The 20,000-nt window shown below is 45.6% G+C and overlaps 1 protein-coding gene across 3 annotated transcripts in view; it reads right to left on the bottom strand.

The window, feature by feature from the left end:
- Positions 1-20,000, bottom strand: part of LOC125042725 (xanthine dehydrogenase/oxidase-like) — a 48,569-nt gene that overhangs the window by 647 nt on the left and 27,922 nt on the right. For all 3 annotated transcript variants that reach the window (XM_047638557.1, XM_047638558.1, XM_047638556.1), the window contains exons 11-31: positions 19,358-19,491; positions 18,929-19,057; positions 18,148-18,315; positions 17,741-17,906; positions 17,098-17,213; positions 16,278-16,367; positions 15,697-15,895; positions 15,299-15,378; positions 14,697-14,806; positions 13,931-14,114; positions 13,129-13,324; positions 6,704-6,868; positions 5,807-5,928; positions 5,255-5,419; positions 4,073-4,201; positions 3,383-3,519; positions 2,891-2,978; positions 2,231-2,392; positions 1,261-1,357; positions 689-796; positions 1-10 (exon numbers count right to left, since the gene is read on the bottom strand). The exon at positions 1-10 is cut by the window's left edge and continues 647 nt beyond it. In XM_047638557.1, coding sequence (XP_047494513.1) covers positions 1-10; positions 689-796; positions 1,261-1,357; positions 2,231-2,392; positions 2,891-2,978; positions 3,383-3,519; positions 4,073-4,201; positions 5,255-5,419; positions 5,807-5,928; positions 6,704-6,868; positions 13,129-13,324; positions 13,931-14,114; positions 14,697-14,806; positions 15,299-15,378; positions 15,697-15,895; positions 16,278-16,367; positions 17,098-17,213; positions 17,741-17,906; positions 18,148-18,315; positions 18,929-19,057; positions 19,358-19,491 — 2,755 coding nt within the window. The remainder of the gene's footprint in view (positions 11-688; positions 797-1,260; positions 1,358-2,230; positions 2,393-2,890; positions 2,979-3,382; positions 3,520-4,072; positions 4,202-5,254; positions 5,420-5,806; positions 5,929-6,703; positions 6,869-13,128; positions 13,325-13,930; positions 14,115-14,696; positions 14,807-15,298; positions 15,379-15,696; positions 15,896-16,277; positions 16,368-17,097; positions 17,214-17,740; positions 17,907-18,147; positions 18,316-18,928; positions 19,058-19,357; positions 19,492-20,000) is intronic.

Below are 20,000 nucleotides of genomic sequence, written 5' to 3'. Positions count from 1 at the left end.
AATGGCGTGTCTGGAAAGGGAAAGACAGCAGTTATAAAAGGTCGTCCTTACATCTATATTCATTATCATTATCATCATTACTATCACTGTCAGAATTTGTATTATTGCTACAATTATCACCATCATTATCAATATTATTGTTGACACAAATACTAATACTAATAAAGATAACGATAATATAATAATAATAATAATAATAATAATAATAATAATAATAATACTAATTATTATTATTATTGTCACTATCATTACCATTATTATTATCATCATTATCATCATCATCATCACCCAAATAATAATACATACTATAGTACAGATGGTATTTTGTGTCCTGTTACCATGGCTGAATATTTGATAAAATGAATAATGTGAAGTAATGGTTAGATGTCACACTTTCGTCATATATACTGATTAGATTATAGTAATAATCTAGTAAACACAAGTATCGCATGTACAGGCTGTAGATCTTGATAACACCATCCTTCATACTAAACAATCATTATTTTGAATCTCTTTCTCTCTCTCAAACACACACACACACTTGCTCTCTCTCTCTCTCTCTCTCTCTCTCTCTCTCTCTCTCTCTCTCTCTCTCTCTCTCTCTCTCTATCTCTCTTTCTTTCACGCACACGCACTCTCACTCTCTCTGTCTCGCTCCAAACAAACAGACATACAAACACAAACATACCCATCTGGAACCAGCCAGTTACACCAGCATCTCCTCTGGCACTCGCCACTGCCTGCCTCAGTGCCATGACTACCGAGAAGGCCAAGCACAGAGGGGGTTCTCCAGTCACTGAAAAAACGAACATAACATCAACATTTCTAATCGATTTTGTTATTATTTATTCTCTCGTATTCCTCTACTTTACGTTTCTATTTGTCTAATTATGCTTAAGATCTCTTTTTTATCTTCTATCATTTTTTTTCTTCCACGACTATCACAGCAAAATGTTTGATGACATCGATAAATGTCACTGTTGTTATTATTATCATCATTACTATCTTTATCATTTCTACTATATACTATCATCATGTACTTTATCACCCTTATCATCATTATCATATTTATTATCACAATTATCATCATCATCATTATCACCATTATCATATTCATTATACATCACAGCCATCATCATCATCATAAACCTAATCACCATTATCCTCATCACCACCTTCCTCGTCACCAAAGTTCCCCTTATTCATTCCAATTATTTTTATCATCATTTGATCCTTCTCAATCCCTGAAAAAACTCTTACCCTTGGATGACTGTACGCCCACTGGGTTGGGGGCGTTGTGAAGCAGGGAAACGCGGAAGTCAGCTGGGATGTCAAGGGCGGCGGGCGGGGTGTAATACTGGGGAAGGGGAGACGAAGAGAAGGAGGATAAATGGGAGAAAATAGGAAGGAAGGACGTACATAGAAAGAAAGAAAGAAAGAAAGGATGGAGGGAAGAGAGAATGTAGTAGTTTTTTTTTTTTTTTTTTTTTTTTTTTTTTTTTGCGTGGGGGTTGTTATTTGGTACGTTTCGTAAACCGTTTGAGAAGGTAAAACGATGGTTTAATGTCCCATGTGTACGTAAAAACATACACTTACACAAACTCTCTCTCTCTCACACACACACACAGAAATCAACAAAAAACGCATAAGAATTTTTTTTTAAATAAACAAAATAAATAACAAAGATAGAAAATGTTAGAATGAAATAAGCACCAAGGGTTCACAATGCGGGCCAAAAATTCGGATTTTAAAAGCCATTTAATTTTTAGAACTAAAACGCGGAAAAAAATATACCTCTTTCAAAAACTTTTTCCCTCCCATCACCTTCATCCATCCCTCTTCCTTTCCTTCCTTCTCCATCATCCACTGCCTCTTTCGGTCATCCACATCACCTCATCCACCCCTGCTCCCTCCCCCTACACACACAATCCACCTTCTCTCTGGAACACTCACCCAGGTCCCCGTCATTACCTTCCCCCTTCCCCTTCCCTCTCCCTCGCCCCACATACCACCCTCCCCTTCCCTCTCCCTCGCCCCACATACCACCCACCCCTTCTCCCTCTCCCTCGCCCCACATACCACCCTCCCCTTCCCTCTCCCTCGCCCCACATACCACCCTCCCCTTCCCTCTCCCTCGCCCCACATACCACCCTCCCCTTCCCTCTCCCTCGACCCACATACCACCCACCCCTTCTCCCTCTCCCCCCCTACACCCAACTCTGTAACTCACCCAGGTCCCGTCGGTGATCCTCCTGCCGGTGTCGTGGTCGTACAGGGGCTTCTCGACGGTGAAGAGCCCCTGACCCATGACGTACGCCCCCTCCACTTGCCCGACGTCGACTAACGGACTCATGCTCTTGCCGGCGTCCTCGAGGATGTCGGTGCGCAGGACCTGGGTAAGGAAGGGGAAAGGGAGGGGGTGTGGGGGAAGGGGAGGGGGTGTGGGGGGAAGGGGATAGAGAGAGAGAGAGAGAGAGGGATAGAGAGAGAGAGAGAGGGATAGAGAGAGAGAAAGAGGGATAGAGAGAGAGAGAGAGGGATAGAGAGAGAGAGAGAGGGATAGAGAGAGAGAGAGGGATAGAGAGTGGGAGAAGAGGGAAAGAAAAGGAGGAAGAGAGAGGAGGGAGAGAAAAGGAGGAAGAGAGAGGAAGGAGAGAAAAGGAGGAAGAGAGAAGAGGGAGAGAAAGGGAGGAAGAGAGAAGAGCGAGAGAATGAGAAAGTGAGAATGAGTGGAAGGGAGGGATAAAAGAACACGATATTTTACTTCAATACATCACATCATCATAATTATGATTATTATTATCATCATCATTATTATCATGTTATAATAACAATAAAAAATAGGATCACACGGTATCAATAAAAACACATGCATAAAAAAACCGCTTACGAGGAACTGCCCAGTTAAGACGTCCAGTTCCACCTCAGTGCAGGCGACGGCAAACACTGGATACGATTTCACTTCGTCCCATCCGTTCCTGCGTTCACAACGAGCAGAAAACGTAAATTATTGGGGTTCATGAGTAGAAAACGTAAATAACTGGCGTTCACGAGAAGAAAACGTAAATTATTGGCGTTCACAACGAGAAGAAAACGTAAATTAATGGCGTTCACGGCGAGAAGAAATCGCAAATTGCTGTGCAAGTTATTTTACATAAGTTTGTGTGAAATGTGCACTATTTTTTAATATCAGTTTCGGTGTTATGAGTGAATTGGACGAGCTTTACCTGTGTACTATCATATACTAGCCTCAATGATAATCTAGCACGCGTCAATCATGTACGAAAGCAAGTATTAACATACCTGATTTACCTTTTCCCGTCGCACTGAATTAAAACTAAGAAAAAACAAACAAAAAAGAAAAAAACAAAAAAATACGAACACATATCTCTCGCAAATATCGACGCCCTTGTTGAACGCAGCCAGCACGACCTCAGGCCAGGAATTGTCGACGAGTCCGTTTTCCTCAATGAACGCGTCCAGACGAGCGCGCAGCTTCTTGCATGCCTGAGTTACGTTCTGAGGATAAGAAATACTAATTATATACTGTAAGCACGGTGTGTATGTCTCTGTATCAGTTTATTTCTGTCTGTCACTATCTATCTCTCTGCGTAAATATTAATATAACTTTCTCTCTCTCTCTCTCTCTCCTCTAAATTTATCTTTCTACCTCTATCTCTCCATTTACCTATCTTTCTATATACACAAAATTATATATCACAATTACACGATAAATTTCTCTTCCTAAACCACTTAATCTCCAAGTGCGTTCGATTTGCGTGCATTATCCTTGCGTGTATGTATGCAATGTGTGCACAACGCCCCACGTGTATGTAAGTATGTATCTCAATGTATATATGTACGTTTATGTATATATCGCTGTATGTATATATATATGCATGTAATGAAGTGTATATTTGTATGTATGTGTTGATGTCTGTCTGTATGTGTCAGTATGTATATATGTATTGATATGTATATCTGTATTGAAGCATTGTAAGCCTGCATGTATGTACCGACGTATGTATACATGCGTATGTGCGTATCAGGTCCATTCTCCAATCGCACTTACATAGGAAGCCACATCCGACCCATGGCAACCTCCTGTGACCTCCGAGTTGGCATTGGCGTGGGTATTCGAGGGCCTCACAGCGACCGTGTCAAGGGGAACACCCAGCTCGTACGCAGCACACTGGGCAACCTGGGGGGGAAGCCACGGGTGCAGAATGACTGGGGGGTGAGTGTGGAATGAGAGTGGAACTGGTGAGGAGTGAGTGTGGAATGAGAGTGGAATTGGTGAGGAGTGAGTGTGGAATTGGTGAGGAATGACTGTGGAGTGAGTGTGGAATGGGAGTGGAATTGGTGAGGAGTGAGTGTGGAATTGGTGAGGAATGACTGTGGAATGAGAGTGGAATTGGTGAGGAGTGAGTGTGGAATGAGAGTAGAATTGGTGAGGAGTGAGTGTGGAATGAGAGTGGAATTGGTGAGGAGTGAATGTGGAATTGGTGAGGAATGACTGTGGAATGAGAGTGGAATTGGTGAGGAGTGAGTGTAGAATGGATGTGGAATTGGTGAGGAGTGAGTGTGGAAAGAGAGTGGAATTGGTGAAGATTGACTGTGGAGTGAGTGTGGAACGACTAAGTAACGACCGAGGAATAACTGAGGATTGACTAAAGAATGCCTGGAATGAAATTACTGACGACTGACGGTAGAATGACTGAGGCGTTATGAGGGGGGGGGGGGGTAAGGATAAGGATAAGGATAAGGATGAGGATGAGGATAAGGATGAGGTAAGAGGACAGTAGGATAAAAGCATAGGATTTCTCCTTGAACTACGAGGATAGGTCGTAGTTTAAGGTAAACCGGTGCATTTAATGGAGTGGATACTGAAATATGTGGAAAAACGGTAGAAAAAAACACAATGTAAAATCTAGTTTTACGTCGTGGGTTTTCATCATAGTATCAACACGGTAGAGTGTTTTCACCATTCATGTGGAAAAATGTATAAAGATGAAAAATAGGGGAATTGGCAGTTAAATTAAATGGTTATACTTTAAGGGGATTATATTTATATATATGGAATACTCTAAGAGATATATCTTACCCTTTATAACATTGCGACACGTAAAATAAATATAATTCTATACACAATCTCTTGAATTTGAAAGTATCATGTTATAACATAAAACTACACTAGTTTCTTTTCTTTTCGTATTTTTTTCAATATACCAGAATTTATTGCCCATTCTCTCACCTTGGTATTTATGCCCTGTCCCATCTCGGAGCCACCGTGGGAAACAACCACAGTGCCATCCCGAGCGTTGACAGATACCATGGCATTGAATGGCATTGTCATTGCCACTGCATAGGGCCACAGCAAAGGCATCACTGACAGGCCACGCTTCTTCCAAAGGTTGGTCTACGGGAAAGGAAAATGGCGGAATTAATATCTTTCATTTCTAAATCTGTGATATGTTGTTTGTCTCATCCTAAAGTTCTCCGCAAAAATATATAAATGAATTTATAAAATGATTTTGTTTGTTTGTTTTAGAGTACTACGATACAATGGATTGGGTAAAATATTGAGTCATTGCAAAAAAACATATACCAAAAAACAAATGAATAAATACACGCACGCGAACACACACACACACACACACACACACACACACACCCCCCTCCCACACACACACACACACACACACGCACACGCACACACACGCACCCCCCCCTCCTACACACACACACACACACATTCACTTCCACTCCCCCCATACCCATCCCCCCCACCCCCACCCCCACACACCTGGTTATAATTAGCAACTATTTGCTTCCGCTCCTCGACATTAGCTGAGGTTAGAATCTGTGTTATCATGTCCGAAATGAGGTTCCTAGGCACAGTGAGGTTGTCGGCGAGCCATTTCGCTTCTGAATAGATGGGGAGGAAGGGGTTTGAAAAGGTGTGGATGCGTATGTGTGTGTGTGTGTGTGTGTGTGTGTGTGTGTGTGTGTGTGTGTGTGTGAGGGTACGTGTGTGTATGTGGATACGTGTGTGTGTGTGTTTGTGTGTGTATGTGGATACGTGTGTGTGTGTGTGTGTGTTTGTGTGTGTGTGTGTGTGTGTGTGTGTGTGTGTGTGTGTGTGTGAGTGTGTGAGTGTGTGTGTGTGTGAGGGTACGTGTGTGTATGTGGATACGTGTGTGTGTGTTTGTGTGTGTGTGTGTGTGTGTGTGTGTGTGTGTGTGTGTGTGTGTGTGTGTGTGTGTGTGTGTGAGGGTACGTGTGTGTGGGTGTGTGTGTGTGTGTCAGGGTACGTATGTATGTGTGTGTATGTGTATGTGGATATACATGTGTACATGTGTATGAGTGTGGATGTGTGTGTGTATGTGTGAATATGTTTGGGCGTGTGATATGCGTTATTTTTGCAAGGTGATTTAATTGTTATTTAAACTGACATTATGAGGTTTCTGCACGCCATTGGGTCGAAATTATCATTACAATTATTACCATCATTATCATTATCTGCGATGCTATTATCCTATTATTGTTACTACTACAATCATCATGAGCTGTACATTATGCTATTAAAAAAAAAAAAATATATATATATATCAGAAAAGCAAGCGAGGAAAAAAATAAATCAAAGAAAACGGAATACAAACGAAGAGGGGAGACTTAAGTAGAAAATCCCGAAGCACCTTACCCTTGCCTGCAATGAGTGACCTGAGGCGAATCATGCCCTGGTTGAGCGGGCGCGTCCCTCCGTCGGGCATCAGGTTCTTCCTCCTCAGCTCCAGAGGGTCCATGCCCATGCCCTGCGCCACGTGCTCCAGGATATTCTCCATAAAGACCACGCCCTCAACCGTGCCTGGAGGAGGAAGACATGATAATTATTATACTAATTTAGTTCATTCCCTTTGTTATCATAATTATTCTCCTGTTTGATGTGACAGGCTGTCTGTCTGCTTCTAAATTACCCCCCTCCCCCCCCCGTGTGCAAGGAATGGCCAGGGAGACCATCCACTGGCAGTACGGGATTCGAACGCGGGTCAGCAAGATGAGAACGCTACCACAGGCGAAGGAGCGAGATGCGGAAGTGGAGGAGGATGTGGGGGTGGAGGTGGATGAGTAGGCTTGGGGGGGGGGGGGGTTAAGGACCAGTGGGAATGAGTTGTTGGTGGAGGGGGATAGGGGGAGGTGGAGGGGGAAGAGGGGGAGTTGGAGGGGGAGAGGGGGGGGTGGAGGGGGAGAGGGGTAGGTGGAGGGGGAGAGGGAGGGGGAGTCGGAAGGAGGAAGAGAAATGGGAGTAGGAAAAGGATCAGAAAATGGAGGAATAAGGAGGAGGAAGAGAAACTGGAGGAAGAGGGGGGATGAGGAGGGAGGAGGAGGGAGGAGGAGGGGGGAGGAGGAGGAGGAGGGAGGAGGAGGGGGAGGTGATGGAAGAGGTGAAGAGGAGGACGAGGTTGATAAAAATGATGATAATGATGAGAAGAAGAAAGGCGACGAACAGAAATCAGACACACAAACGAAACCACAAGAACCCCCCACAGACTGACAAAAAAGTTGACGAACCGTGCAAGGCCCAGACAACGGTAGTCACCATGAAGGCATATGTGCCTTCCGGTGGCAAAAGAAAGCCCCATGTACAGGATGACACTGTCACCCCTGCTGCTAAGGTGGACAAGACCGAAGCCAATGGGTCTGTCCATCGAATAGTCAAAGATCTTGACTCGCGAGCTGGCCTCTCCAGGCCAACAGCTAAGCCAGGGAGGCCCCTGAGTTCACAGACGGCCTCCCTGATTGAGAGGGGAGAGCAGGCTGAACCAGCCGCATCAGCTGCTGCCTCCGCAAAGAAGCCCGAAAGCCGAAAGGGCGGGCCGAAGCGTCCGAGGCCGGAGACCGACTCTGATGAAGAGTTGGGACCCCCTAAACGCTTCGCCTAGTTCAAAGTGCCAGCTAAACCCGAAGGCTTCGACAATGCCTACCAATTGGTCATGGCATTGGAGTTGCAACGGAAAATCTGGTTGTCGATCCGGGTCGCCCGAGATCAGGGCATGATCATAATGCCCAAAGATCAAGCTACCTTGAATTTCCTCCCCACTAAGTCCCGAGGAAAAGAGAACCAAGATGGTGCTACTTGGCTTCTCAGTCTTGTACGATGTGGAGCTGATCGCTTCACACCCACAGGTCGTGCAGGCTTCCCGAATGTCGAAGGGGAAGACCCCAACCAGGCAAGTCCTGGTGACCATGAAAGGTGCCCCAACCACTACCCTTGATCTGGGTAACTGGGGCACCTACAACCTTCGAACGTATGTGCGAGAAACACTTCGGTGTTTCAAGTGCCAGAAATACGGTCACCACCAGGCTAACTGTACAGCCAAGCCTAAATGTGGTGTCTGTAGCAAGGCACACAACACAGAGGTATGCCTCAAGGCATACAAAGAGGAAAAGAGGGACACAACAGCCAAATGTCCCAACTGTGCCAAGAAGCATCATGCCTAGAGCCTGACTTGCTCTGTCAGGAAAAAGGCGGCCCTCAGGCGACAAGAGGTTGCTCAAAACCGACCAGACTTTGTTCCTGCCCCACCAGGCACCCATATCTGGGGAACGAACAAATGCGAAAAGGCCTCCCGACCTCCTATGAGGAAGGAAGCCGCCCCCCTAACCGACACCGGATGTCTCCAACAAAAAGGAGTTTCCGACAATGCCAAAGGTACAGAAAAAGAAACTAAAGAAAAAAGGTTCTAAGAGCACCACAAAAACCTCCCCAACAGATGATCATTTCCTCTTTGACGAGGACGATATGACTCTCCTGTTAACTGCTGTTGTCTCAGCAGTAGCATCAGCCTTGGGGAGGTCGAGTGAGAAGGCCGAGAAGGCAGTTTCGGTCGCCATGACGGCAATGACCCAGACTGTCGCAGCCCTGAAGGGAAGAAAGCTGGTTAGAGCAAAACCAGCCTCACCCTCAACCCAGGACGAGACTCCCCTCCCCACTCCAAACCAGGCCATGCCTTCACAGGCAGAGCCAAAACAGGCTGAATATGTGCAGCCAGAGCCAAAACAGGCTAAATATGTGCAGCCAGAGCCAGATCACACTGACCTTGCCCAGGCAAGGCCAGCAAGGCCAGCCAAGAAAAAGCCTGAGAGAAAAGCCGAACCAACCAAAGTCAGAGCTACCAAAGGCTCTCCACCTCCCAGTGGACCCAAGGATAGCCTGACAACAGACGAGGAGCCCTCAACCAGCGAGGACCTCGCAATGGAGTTGTCAGACTCCGACGATGTCTCTGATGTAACTATCACTGAGTAACGTCATGACACACCATCTAAGCATCCTACAGTGGAACATCAATAGCTTCTCTGCAAAGAACGCTTTTCTCCAAGCAGTAGTGCGATCAAGGAACATTGACATTGTCATGCTCCAGGAGACATTAACAGTGGACACTGTTCGCTTCTCAGGGTACCATGCATTGACACTGCCACGAACACCTGGCAAGAGAGGCTTGATCACCCTTGTGAGAGCAACAATCCCCTGCTCCGCAATAGCCGATGCATCGCACTGTGGAGACGATGTTGAATCCCTTGCCGTCGAGGTTCACCTGGCCGGGTGGCCCCTCAAACTGTACAATGTGTACAGCCGGCCACGCTGTAGAAGCTTCGACATCAGCCCGGTCTGTGCTTCTGCTGCACACGACCGAGTGATCATAGGGGGAGACTTCAATGCACACCACCCCATCCTGGCTCCCTGCCGGGCACCGGATGCGGCCGGCTATCACATAGCCGACGTGCTAGAGACATTCCCTGAGATCGCTCTCCTCAACACCAAAGAGCCAACACATGTCAGAGGAGGGGTCCTAGACCTCACCCTGGCCACTGCGACTCTGGTGGGGAGGATTGGCTGGCGTGTCGATGAGACCGTCACAAGTGACCATTACGGCACTATAACTACCCTCATGGATGCTGGCCCAGCCGAAATCCTAAGACCGAATCCAAGATGGAAAACAGACAAGGCCAACTGGCAGGCGTTTCAAAACGCCTTGGCCCTCTGTCTGAGATGCAACGATCCCCCACAAAGCGAAAATGTGAAAGTGCTCGAAGCCAGCCTGCTAAACGCCATTAATGAAGCAGCCTCACAGACCATACCCAAAACTCGGCCTGGGTCCAGAAGTCACAAAGACGCCTGGTACTTCAATGACGAGATCAGGGAGGTCAACCACAGGGTGAACATGTGCCGAAAACTATTCTGAAGGCAAAGAACCCCTGACAACTTATCCCTCCTAAGGGAAGCTGTCACGGATGCCAAGGAAACTGCCAACAGAGTCAAGCAGGAAAAGTGGCTGGAATGGTGTGAGTCCTTCGACCACCAAACCACCCTTTCAGAGCTGTGGCAACGGGTCAAGCGAGCTACCAGCCGCTCAGCCCCGAGGTGCACCCATCACGACCCCCAAGCAGAGGCTAACAGACTGGCGCACGAGTTCTCTGCGAGAACGAGCAGCAACAGTCTGCCAGCCGAGCTAAGGGCAAGACAAGAGCGTCTACAGCCAGACAGACACGCTCAGAATAGAGAAAGGGCAGCCGAACCCGATAACTCAGACGTTATCTTTTCTCTGAGGGAACTAAGGAAAGCCTATAAAACCAGTTCCAACACAGCCCTGGGCTCTGATGGGATCTTGTACCCCATTATCTCCCACCTAGGACTAGCAGGTGAGCGTGCACTCTTGCAACTCATCAACAAGTCCTGGGAAACTTCCACTCTACCCCAGAGTTGGAAGAGGGCTACCATAGTTCCCGTCCCAAAACTAAAGGAGCCAGGGAAGTACCGCCCCATCTCTCTGCTCAGCTGCCTGGCCAAGACGGCTGAGAGGATGTTACTAAACCGGCTTCAATGGAAAACGGGACCCCCGCACGAACACCTCCACGGGTTCACAAGGGGCATGGGCACAGCACACAGCATAGCCACGCTCTTAAGCACATTCAGCAAGGGCCCAGCTGTGGTGGTATTCCTTGACCTGGAGAAGGCTTTTGAACTGGCAAGTCCGCTTGCCATTCAGGAAAGCCTGATCCAGAAGGGAATCAGAGGAAAGCTCTTGGCTTGGATAGGTGACTACTTCAGGAACAGGACTGCCAATGTCAAATTCCAGGGTCACCTATCGCAGCACATGCCGCTCGAAAATGGAACGCCACAGAGTGGGGTTCTCAGTCCAGCCCTATTCAACACTTTAATGTCCTGCATCCTCAACATAAACCTCCCAGAGGGGTGCCAGATCATCTCGTATGCAGACGATCTTGATATCACCTCCACTGGACCACGCAGCCAGAATAAAGCCCAGCGTTGTCTGGACCTCGTGTCAGAGGAGTGTTGTAGGACAGGACTAAAGATCTCTGCAGCCAAATTCAAAGCCATGGCTCTGAGACAGAGAGTTCGAGGCACAAGACTGAAAATCCAGGGAGTGGAATTAGAATGGGTCCAGGACTACCTATACCTTGGGGTAAGGATAGACCGGACCCTCTCCTTCCATACGGAGGTCCAGTACCTGGTTGACCGAACTAAAGCAAGACTGTCCGTCATGAGAGCAATGACTGGGAGATGCATAGGGGCCAGACACAAAGTACTAAGATCATCCTATGTACATGCTGTCCGGCCCATTGTGGACTATGCCTCAGTCGCTCTAATTGCTGCAAAGAAAAAGCACACAGACAAATTAGAAACAGTCCAAAATGATGCTGCCAGGATCATTCTGGGTGCCCCGAGGTGGACGAAGGTCCTCAACCTCCTGATGGAGGCAAACCTTCTCCCCCTGGACTCAAGAATCGATCTAATGGCAACACAATTCCTGTCAAAGGTCATCTAGGCTCCCAGGAACACAAGCCTAAGACAAAAATTAGTCAGATGCCTCGAACAGGACAACGAGGTCGTTGCAAACAACTCCTGGCTGTCTCATACAGCCAGGGTGTTGATACGCCATCAACTCAAAGAACAGCTTCTTGCTAAGGGCATGGACTCCCCCCACCCCGACTTTGCCGAAGCCCCGCCGTGGGCACTGAGCCTGATAGAGTTCAACATAATGAGCTTGTCAATGAAAAAGAGCCTATACCCCATGCCTAGCCTAAAGGCAGAAGCCCACAGGGTCATTGCAGCCATCACTCCTCCGGGTAGTAGAACATACTACACGGATGGATCGGTCGATCCCTTGAGCCACACTGCAGGCGCCGGCTTTGCAGCAAGGGATGCCACGCGATCCATGAGGGTAACAGACAACGCCTCCTTGCTACAGGCAGAGGCAGTTGCAATCATGGGAGCCCTAGGGCCACGCGTCCCTAAAGGAAGGACACGTGGTCATACACACAGACTCCAAGGCAGCCATTGACTGTCTTCAGCACAGCTCACCCACAGACAACATCTACCTACTGACCACGATTCTCACAATGGCACAGAGAATTCTTGCTCAGGGTAGAAGAATTATCATCAACTGGGTCCCAAGCCACATCGGCATCAGAGGGAACGAGCTTGCTGACAGACTAGCCGTCGCTGGCAGGGGTATGCCCCCAAATCCCATGACGATAAAACCGAGCCGAAAATTACTTATGGAGAAGTGTGCCTTGGTCGGTCGTACCTTCCTACGGCAGCTCCACAGAGAGGAAACGAGAACCTCCCCCTCGGCCAGCTGGTACTCAGACGCTACAGGCTATTAACCACTGGCACTCTCTGAAGTAAGCAACATAAGTCATTCTTCACAGAATGCGCCTAGGTTACCACTGTGCATGGCAGATTATCCCAACAATCGAACGCGATGAATGGTGCTGCAAGCACTGCGGCGAGCCGAACGCCACACTAGTCCACTACCTAGAAAATTGTGACCATACACAATTCCTGAGACATGGACCGCCCACAACAGCCGCCGTGCTGGTAAAGAGGCTATGCGAAATGCTTACACCATGGCAGCAGGAGCGCCTGCTGGCAATCCCGCCGCCACGGTAAGCACCGAGTGTCAGACAACTCAATGAGACAGCCGTAAAAAGCTGACACAGGCCGGGCCATATTTAGAAGGCCCGGGCGAAGCTAGAACTTCGAAAACCAAACCACCACCACCTCTTCCTAACCCCCCCCCCCCCCAGCACCCGCAGACTTACCAGGCGTGCGACACCACGTGTTACAGGACGTGTTAGTGAGAACGACCTGCGGCGTGACCTCCCAGTTAGGGCAGTTGTAGCACGAGGTCATACAATACACAGCGTCGGGGCTCGACGTGTCCACTGCCACGTTGCCGGCGTCACTGGTCAGCGTCGCCTGGACGGCCTGTAGGACACCGGAGTCGTCGACACCTACCTGTAGAAGGAATGAAAGACTGATCGATGGACAAGCAAACACATAAACAAAGGAGGATAAGATAATCGATTTTAAAAAAAGTGGAAATTTAAAGAAATGCGAAAAGTAGGATGGCAAAGGGATAATAGAAAAAAAAAAAAAAATGAAATTCAAAGGAAAGAGGCCAGTGGGATGGGATAAAAAAAAAAGGGAAATTCAAAGAAATGCGAACAGTGGGAGAGAAAATAATAATAATAAATAAATAAAAAAAAAAAAACCGGGAATATAGAGAAACGCAAAATAAGGGGGAAAAAAAGAAAAGGTAAATTATGAGAAACACTGGAAACGGGAACAGAAATTAATCTTAATCTTAATTGTGGATATTTAAAATGTTGCTTTTCCCTCTGACATGCAAAAAAACACACCCGTTCTAATAATAACAATAACTATAGAACAGCAATAATAAAAACGAGAACAAGAACAAAGCTAAACCAAGAACAAGAACAAAGCTAAAACAAGAACAAGAAAAAAGCTAAAACAAGAACAAGAACAAAGCTAAAACAAGAACAAGAAAAAAGCTAAAACAAGAACATTTACAAAGCTAAAACCACGCCGAACACACCCAACCTTGTAAGTGCAGAAATAAGGCTCCCTCCAGCCGATAATGGTCATGTTGGCGTCCAGGTCGAGGGCCACGCGCACGGGCTTTCGGACCTTCTGCGCCGCAACCGCCGCCGCCGTCGCCACTATGTTGCACTGGTCGATCTTGGCGCCGAAAGCCCCGCCCAGCCGCTTGACCGTTACGTTGATGCTGGGTCAGGTGGGGGAGGGGGGGGGGGAGGGAGAGACTGGGTCAGGCGAGGTCGTGCTGGGTTATGCGTTGTTTAATTATTGCTTTGTTTTTGTTTTGTGCAATCGTGTCGATCAGATAATGTGAAAAGGAAAAAAATAAATCCCCAATAAGAAATGGACAAATATCGTAACGTTCCGAACATCTCACGAATGATTAACCGTTACGATACAGTTTCATTTCTGGTTGTTTTCCTTTTCATCTTTGTGTACACGTCACTGTGTGTTTGTGTTTACCTGAGAATGTGTTTCTGTGATTGCGTTCACGTGCTATGCTCTTGAGATACTGTTGCCGTGTTATTGTGTTTCCTGTGTCATAATTTTGTATCATAATGTTACACTAAGCCACTCTGTCTTACCGTGTTTTATTGTTATCGTCTCTATCTGTTACCATATCCTAGTGTTATGATGTTCTTCACTCTATCACACCTGTTCTCCTGTTATATCTCATCAGATTTTCGAGTGAACACATCTATCTCACGGAATGCTTGTGTTCTCAGGGTATAAACATCAATCTCTCGGTGGTCTTGTATTCTCGACTTACGTGTTATCCGGAATGCCCAATACTTGGCCGATGGCACGCTGGGTCTCCGATGCCCACTGGGTCGAGGCATAGACATCCAAGCCGATGTCAGTGGGCACGACCAGACACGACTGGGTGGGGTAGGGAAGAGGGTGGTATCAGTGGTTGGTAGTAGGAAGGAAATAGTTATGTAAGTGGGAGATGGTAGTAGCGGTTGGCCTGTATATGGTGGCGAGCCCTAATTTTGATATGTAAGTGACGGTTGTAAGTGTGGTAGGTCTGAAAATCTGAAACGCGGACAGCAATATCTGTGAAAATAATAAATCAATAAAATAAACGACTGAAAAGCAATGAAAAAAATGGAAAACATGTAGATTTTTCCTCTTCTTTCTTTTCATTTTGAATCCTTTTCATTCCTCGATTTATCTACAACATACTACTGTATTCCTGTTTTTGTACAGTCGCGAACTGATGTACTTTCTTCTTCGAGATAAGAGAAAGAGAACGAGTGAGACAGATACACTAGGTTAATTTAGTGAAGTTCCCCCCAACCGGTCCATCAAAGAAAATGAGAATAAAAGAAAAACCTAGAAAACAGAAAATAATTCGAGCCGTGGCCGTACCTGCGACTCCATGTGGAAGTGATACTGTCCGTCTCGGCTCATGGCCCCTTCGAAGACGTGCGTCGAGGAAGCGAATCCAGCTGATCACAGAACGAAAAAAAACGCATGAGGTTTAGGTCCTGAGAAATGCATAGCTTACGACATTATTTCACAATCCAAACGCCTTTTGACAACAACACAAAGAAATGTGTTTGAAACCATCACAGAAAGTCCTATATCACAAAAGAGAAAACTAAGGAATTATCACTGCTTTTCTTACAATCATCAGTGAAACACACTTGACCCTATTACAAAAAAAAAAAAACAACAACACAATAAACCCTAAAAAGAAAGAAAGAAAGAAGAAATAAAAAATCTCCAACCACTCCTCTCGAAAACGATACCCTCTCGAAATTTACCCTGCACGTCCCCCTGCGCGAAAGGAGGGCCCTTAATGGGTGGCTTCTGCAGGGCGTCCTCAATGGTAAGCACAGGCGGTTGGATGTCGTCGTACGTGACCTTGACAGCCTCGCGAGCACCGTAGGCCGCTCCCCTGTTCTTGGTGACTATAAGGCCGATGGGCTGCCCGTAGTATGACACTCGGTCCTCCGCGAAGAGCTGGGTGGTGAGAGCGAGAGCGTGAGTGATTAGTGAGAACGAGCGAGAGATATAGGGGGATGAGAGAGGGGGTAGGGATAGGGATAGGGGCAGGGGCAGGGGTAGGGGTAGGGGTAGGGGTAGGGGTAGGGGTAGGGGTAGGGGTAGGGAAAAGGGTAGGGAAAGGGGTAGGGGTAGGGGTAGGGGTAGGGGTAGGGAGAAATAGAGATAAAAAAATAGGAAACAAGCCATGACAGTGAAAAGCAAATCAAATAAACTTATTATTTGTACAAAATGAAACAGGCGACATAATAACTGAACAGATAAATACAAAAACCGTCTTCAGAATATCAAAGCAAATTTTTTCAAACAACAAAAAACAAAAACAAAATGGCTGCCTTACCTTCTGCGGCAAAGGCCACGCAAAGGCCATAATGTTGTTGACACCTTTAATGTCTTCCACGCCCACAAACGCTACCACATCGGGCATAGCCTGGACACGGGCGAATACATATAAACATTTTAATAAAAGGCACTTACAATATATTCCGTAAGAAGGACATGAATAAAGAAGAAGCCGCCAGGAAGCAATCATTCTCCTTATCATCCCTAACAAAAATATATAACAAATACATACATACATCTTTGTATATACATATACTCGTATATCTTCTTATATCAATATATCTACATCTATAAGTGACCTACACAATACCTACAGTTATAAATTAAGATCTGTATTTGAGCACACACACACAACCCCCACCCCCTCCCCCAAAAAAAAGAAAAAAAAAAAAAAAGAAGAAGAAGAAGAAGAAGAACAGGAAGAAGAAGTAGAGGAAAACATCTCTTTTCCACTCACAAGGGCAGCCGAAGGGTCGACACTGGCGATGAAGAAGAAGAGGAAGAAGAAAAGGAAGAAGAAGAGGAAGAAAAGGAAGAAGAAAAAGAAAAAAAAACAATTCTTTTCCACTCACAAGGGCAGCCGAAGGGTCGACACTGGCGATGAAGAAGAAGAGGAAGAAGAAAGGGAAGAAGAAGGGGCAGAAAAGGAAGAACAAGAAGAGGAAAACAACTCTTTTCCACTCACAAGGGCAGCCGAAGGGTCGACACTGGCGATGAAGAAGAAGAGGAAGAAGAAAAGGAAGAAGAAGAGGAAGAAGAGGAAGAAGAAGAGGAAGAAGAGGAAGAAGAAGAAGAATAAACAACTCTTCTCCACTCACAAGGGCAGCCGAAGGGTCGACACTGGCGATGCGAGCGTTGGCCTGCGTCGACGTAACAAACATGCCGAAAAGTTCCTCGCTCACGGGTGCCATTGTGTTCACGTACTCGGCCTCGCCTGGGTTGGGGGTAACGGGCTTATTTTTTGTCTAGTGTTGATTGTCGTTGTTTTTGGTTTTTATTATCAGCAGCATAGCATTACTATTGATATTAATATTATAAATTACCATAATTCCTGTTATTTGCAAATGTGTTCACTTATCCTTACCTCTGTTTGGAAATCAAGAATATTGTTTTTTTCGACATTACCCATACGCAGAGACACTATGTAATAATCGTATATATAAATCCAGAAAAAAACAAGAAAAAACTAACAAACACAATTAATAACAATAACAATCCAATTTCATAAAGAAAAAATACAATCTATAATAACTATAATAATAATAATGATAATAATAATATAAGTAATAATAACTACAAAAAAATATATAATAATTATAAAAACAACAATAATGGTAATAATGATAATAATAATAAGAAGAACAACAATAATGGTAATAATAATAATAATAATAAAAACAACAATAATAGTAATTATGATAATAATAATAATAATAAAATAATAAAAAACCGTGCACTCACCGGCACACTGCATGCGGGCCTCCAGCTTGGGAATCGGCTGACCCAGTGGCCAAGTTTCGGTATTCTGGTCGTACTCTTGCTGCCCACTCGATTCAGGTCGTTCCAGGTCAGTGGCTCCGCTGATCACTGTGCTAGAGGCGGCACTGCCTACGATCCCCAGCACCATCTGCGTGTCGTCGGGGTAAGAGGAGAGACGAGAAAGATATTACGTGGAGGGGGGAAATTTGAATTTAGTTTAGTTACCCCTGGAAGACGGACGAGGAACTATGAAAAAAAGACTTAAAAAGGCGTTTTGAATTGAAGAAAATCGGCTATTCACGTGAGAAATCGCCTAAGAAATCAATTCCGTTTGCAACTATATCAACTGAACTACTCAACATCCTGTCCTTTTAAATATCTTTCCTTACTTTATAGAGCAGAGTTTGGGCGACCGATATCCTGTACTCTGGCGCGGGATCCTGAGGCAGGTTATCAGGCTTGATCTCGTCGGCCAGAGCCTGCATGGCGGCCTGTAAGACTCCCTCATCTTCAAGGCTCTTGCCCTCCAGCGCCGCCTCCGTTGCCGAGGCCCGCACCTACAGGAGAGATTTCTGTAGAGTGATGCTGTAGAAGGCGCTACTCACTTTGCACTGTCGTATATTGTTTATCATTGTTGCTGTCGTTATCATTATCAGTAGTACTGTCGTTATTATTATTAATATTATTACTCTCGTTATCATTATCATTATCATTATCACTGTCATTCTCATTGTCATTGTCATCATCATTATCTTATTCATCTATCAACATACAAATCCTTCCTATTCATCTATTTTCGGCCTACTTACCCATCACATATCTTATCTACCAATCTACTCATCTATCAATCAAATTCAACAGTCACATCTATCTACCAGTTTACCGCATCAGCTATCAATTAAATTCATCAAAATCATTCACTCATGTCTATTCATCTACCCCATCATCTATCCGCCCATCTACCCCATCATCTATCCGCCCATCTACCCCATCATCTATCCACCAGTCTACCCCATCATCTATCCACCAGTCTACCCCATCATCTATCCACCAGTCTACCCCACCATCTTATCCACCAATCCACCACAACATCTATCCACCCTCCCACCTTATCAACCAACGTGCCTCCACCCATCCCATCCAACAAGCCAGTCGGGCAAAGTCACTCACAAAAGTCGGGTTGATTCCACCATAGGCGACCAGCGGCTTCCCGACCACAGTGTGAGCGTTGGCTTTGTCTACTCTGAAAGCCATGGCCGCGTTGACGAAAGCGTGCGTGTTGGTCCATCTTCCCATTACCTGTAGGGGGAGGGGGGGAGAGTGAGAGAGGAGAATAGGCGGGGGGTGGGGGGGGCGGGGGGTGGGGGGAATACAGTGTGTGAATGAGCGATGTTGGTTTATGTTTGTGTATGTATGTATATGTGTATGTATGTATATATATGTGTATGTATGTATATATGTACGTCTGTGTATACGTAGATATGAGTGTGGGTATATGGATGCGTATATAGACGAACGCGCATTCGTGTAGACACAGACACAGACACAGACACACACACACACACAGGCACACACACACACACACACACACACACTAACCTTGAAGACCCTGAAGACGACCTCGTCAGACATGGGCGGAAGACGCATCTCGAGGATCACTCGACGCTCCTTCTGAAGGTCGAGGGCGAGCAGTTCCTCGAGGGTGTGAGTCGAGGTCGACCCGGTAGGTAGAGCTGAGCGATGCAAAGTGAAAATAATTATTCGTCTTAATTATTTATTTTTCACTTCTTTATTCATTCATTTTGTAGATTTCTGTCTCTTTCTTCTTCGTATTTGATTTATCCATTTTTTACTTCTCTGTCCTTCTGTTTGTTTTTCTTTGTCTCATTTTTTGTTTTCTACTTATCTATATTTTTTTTTTGCATTTATCTATTTATTCTTTTGTTCTCTATTTCTTTGTTTTTTATTTGCATGTATTCTTCTGTTCTCTGTCTATCTCCGTTTTTCTTTGCATTTCCTTTTTCTTTGCTTTTCTTTTGTTTCGTTCTCTGTCCATCAATTTATTTTCCTTTGTTACTTCTTACTATTTCTTCATGTCTTCGTTTCTGCCTTAATAATGACATTAATGACATTAATAATAATGATAATAATAATAATAATAAAAATCACTAAAATTCAAAATATGATAAAACTGTAAAATAAAACCTCTAATGATTTAGCTTGTAATTCCAACACGCAACAC

The sequence above is a fragment of the Penaeus chinensis genome, chromosome 32 (genome assembly GCF_019202785.1).
Source record: "Penaeus chinensis breed Huanghai No. 1 chromosome 32, ASM1920278v2, whole genome shotgun sequence".
Lineage (NCBI taxonomy): Eukaryota > Metazoa > Arthropoda > Malacostraca > Decapoda > Penaeidae > Penaeus > Penaeus chinensis.
Note: the sequence above shows the minus strand (reverse complement) of the source record. Positions and strands in the feature narration are given on the sequence as shown.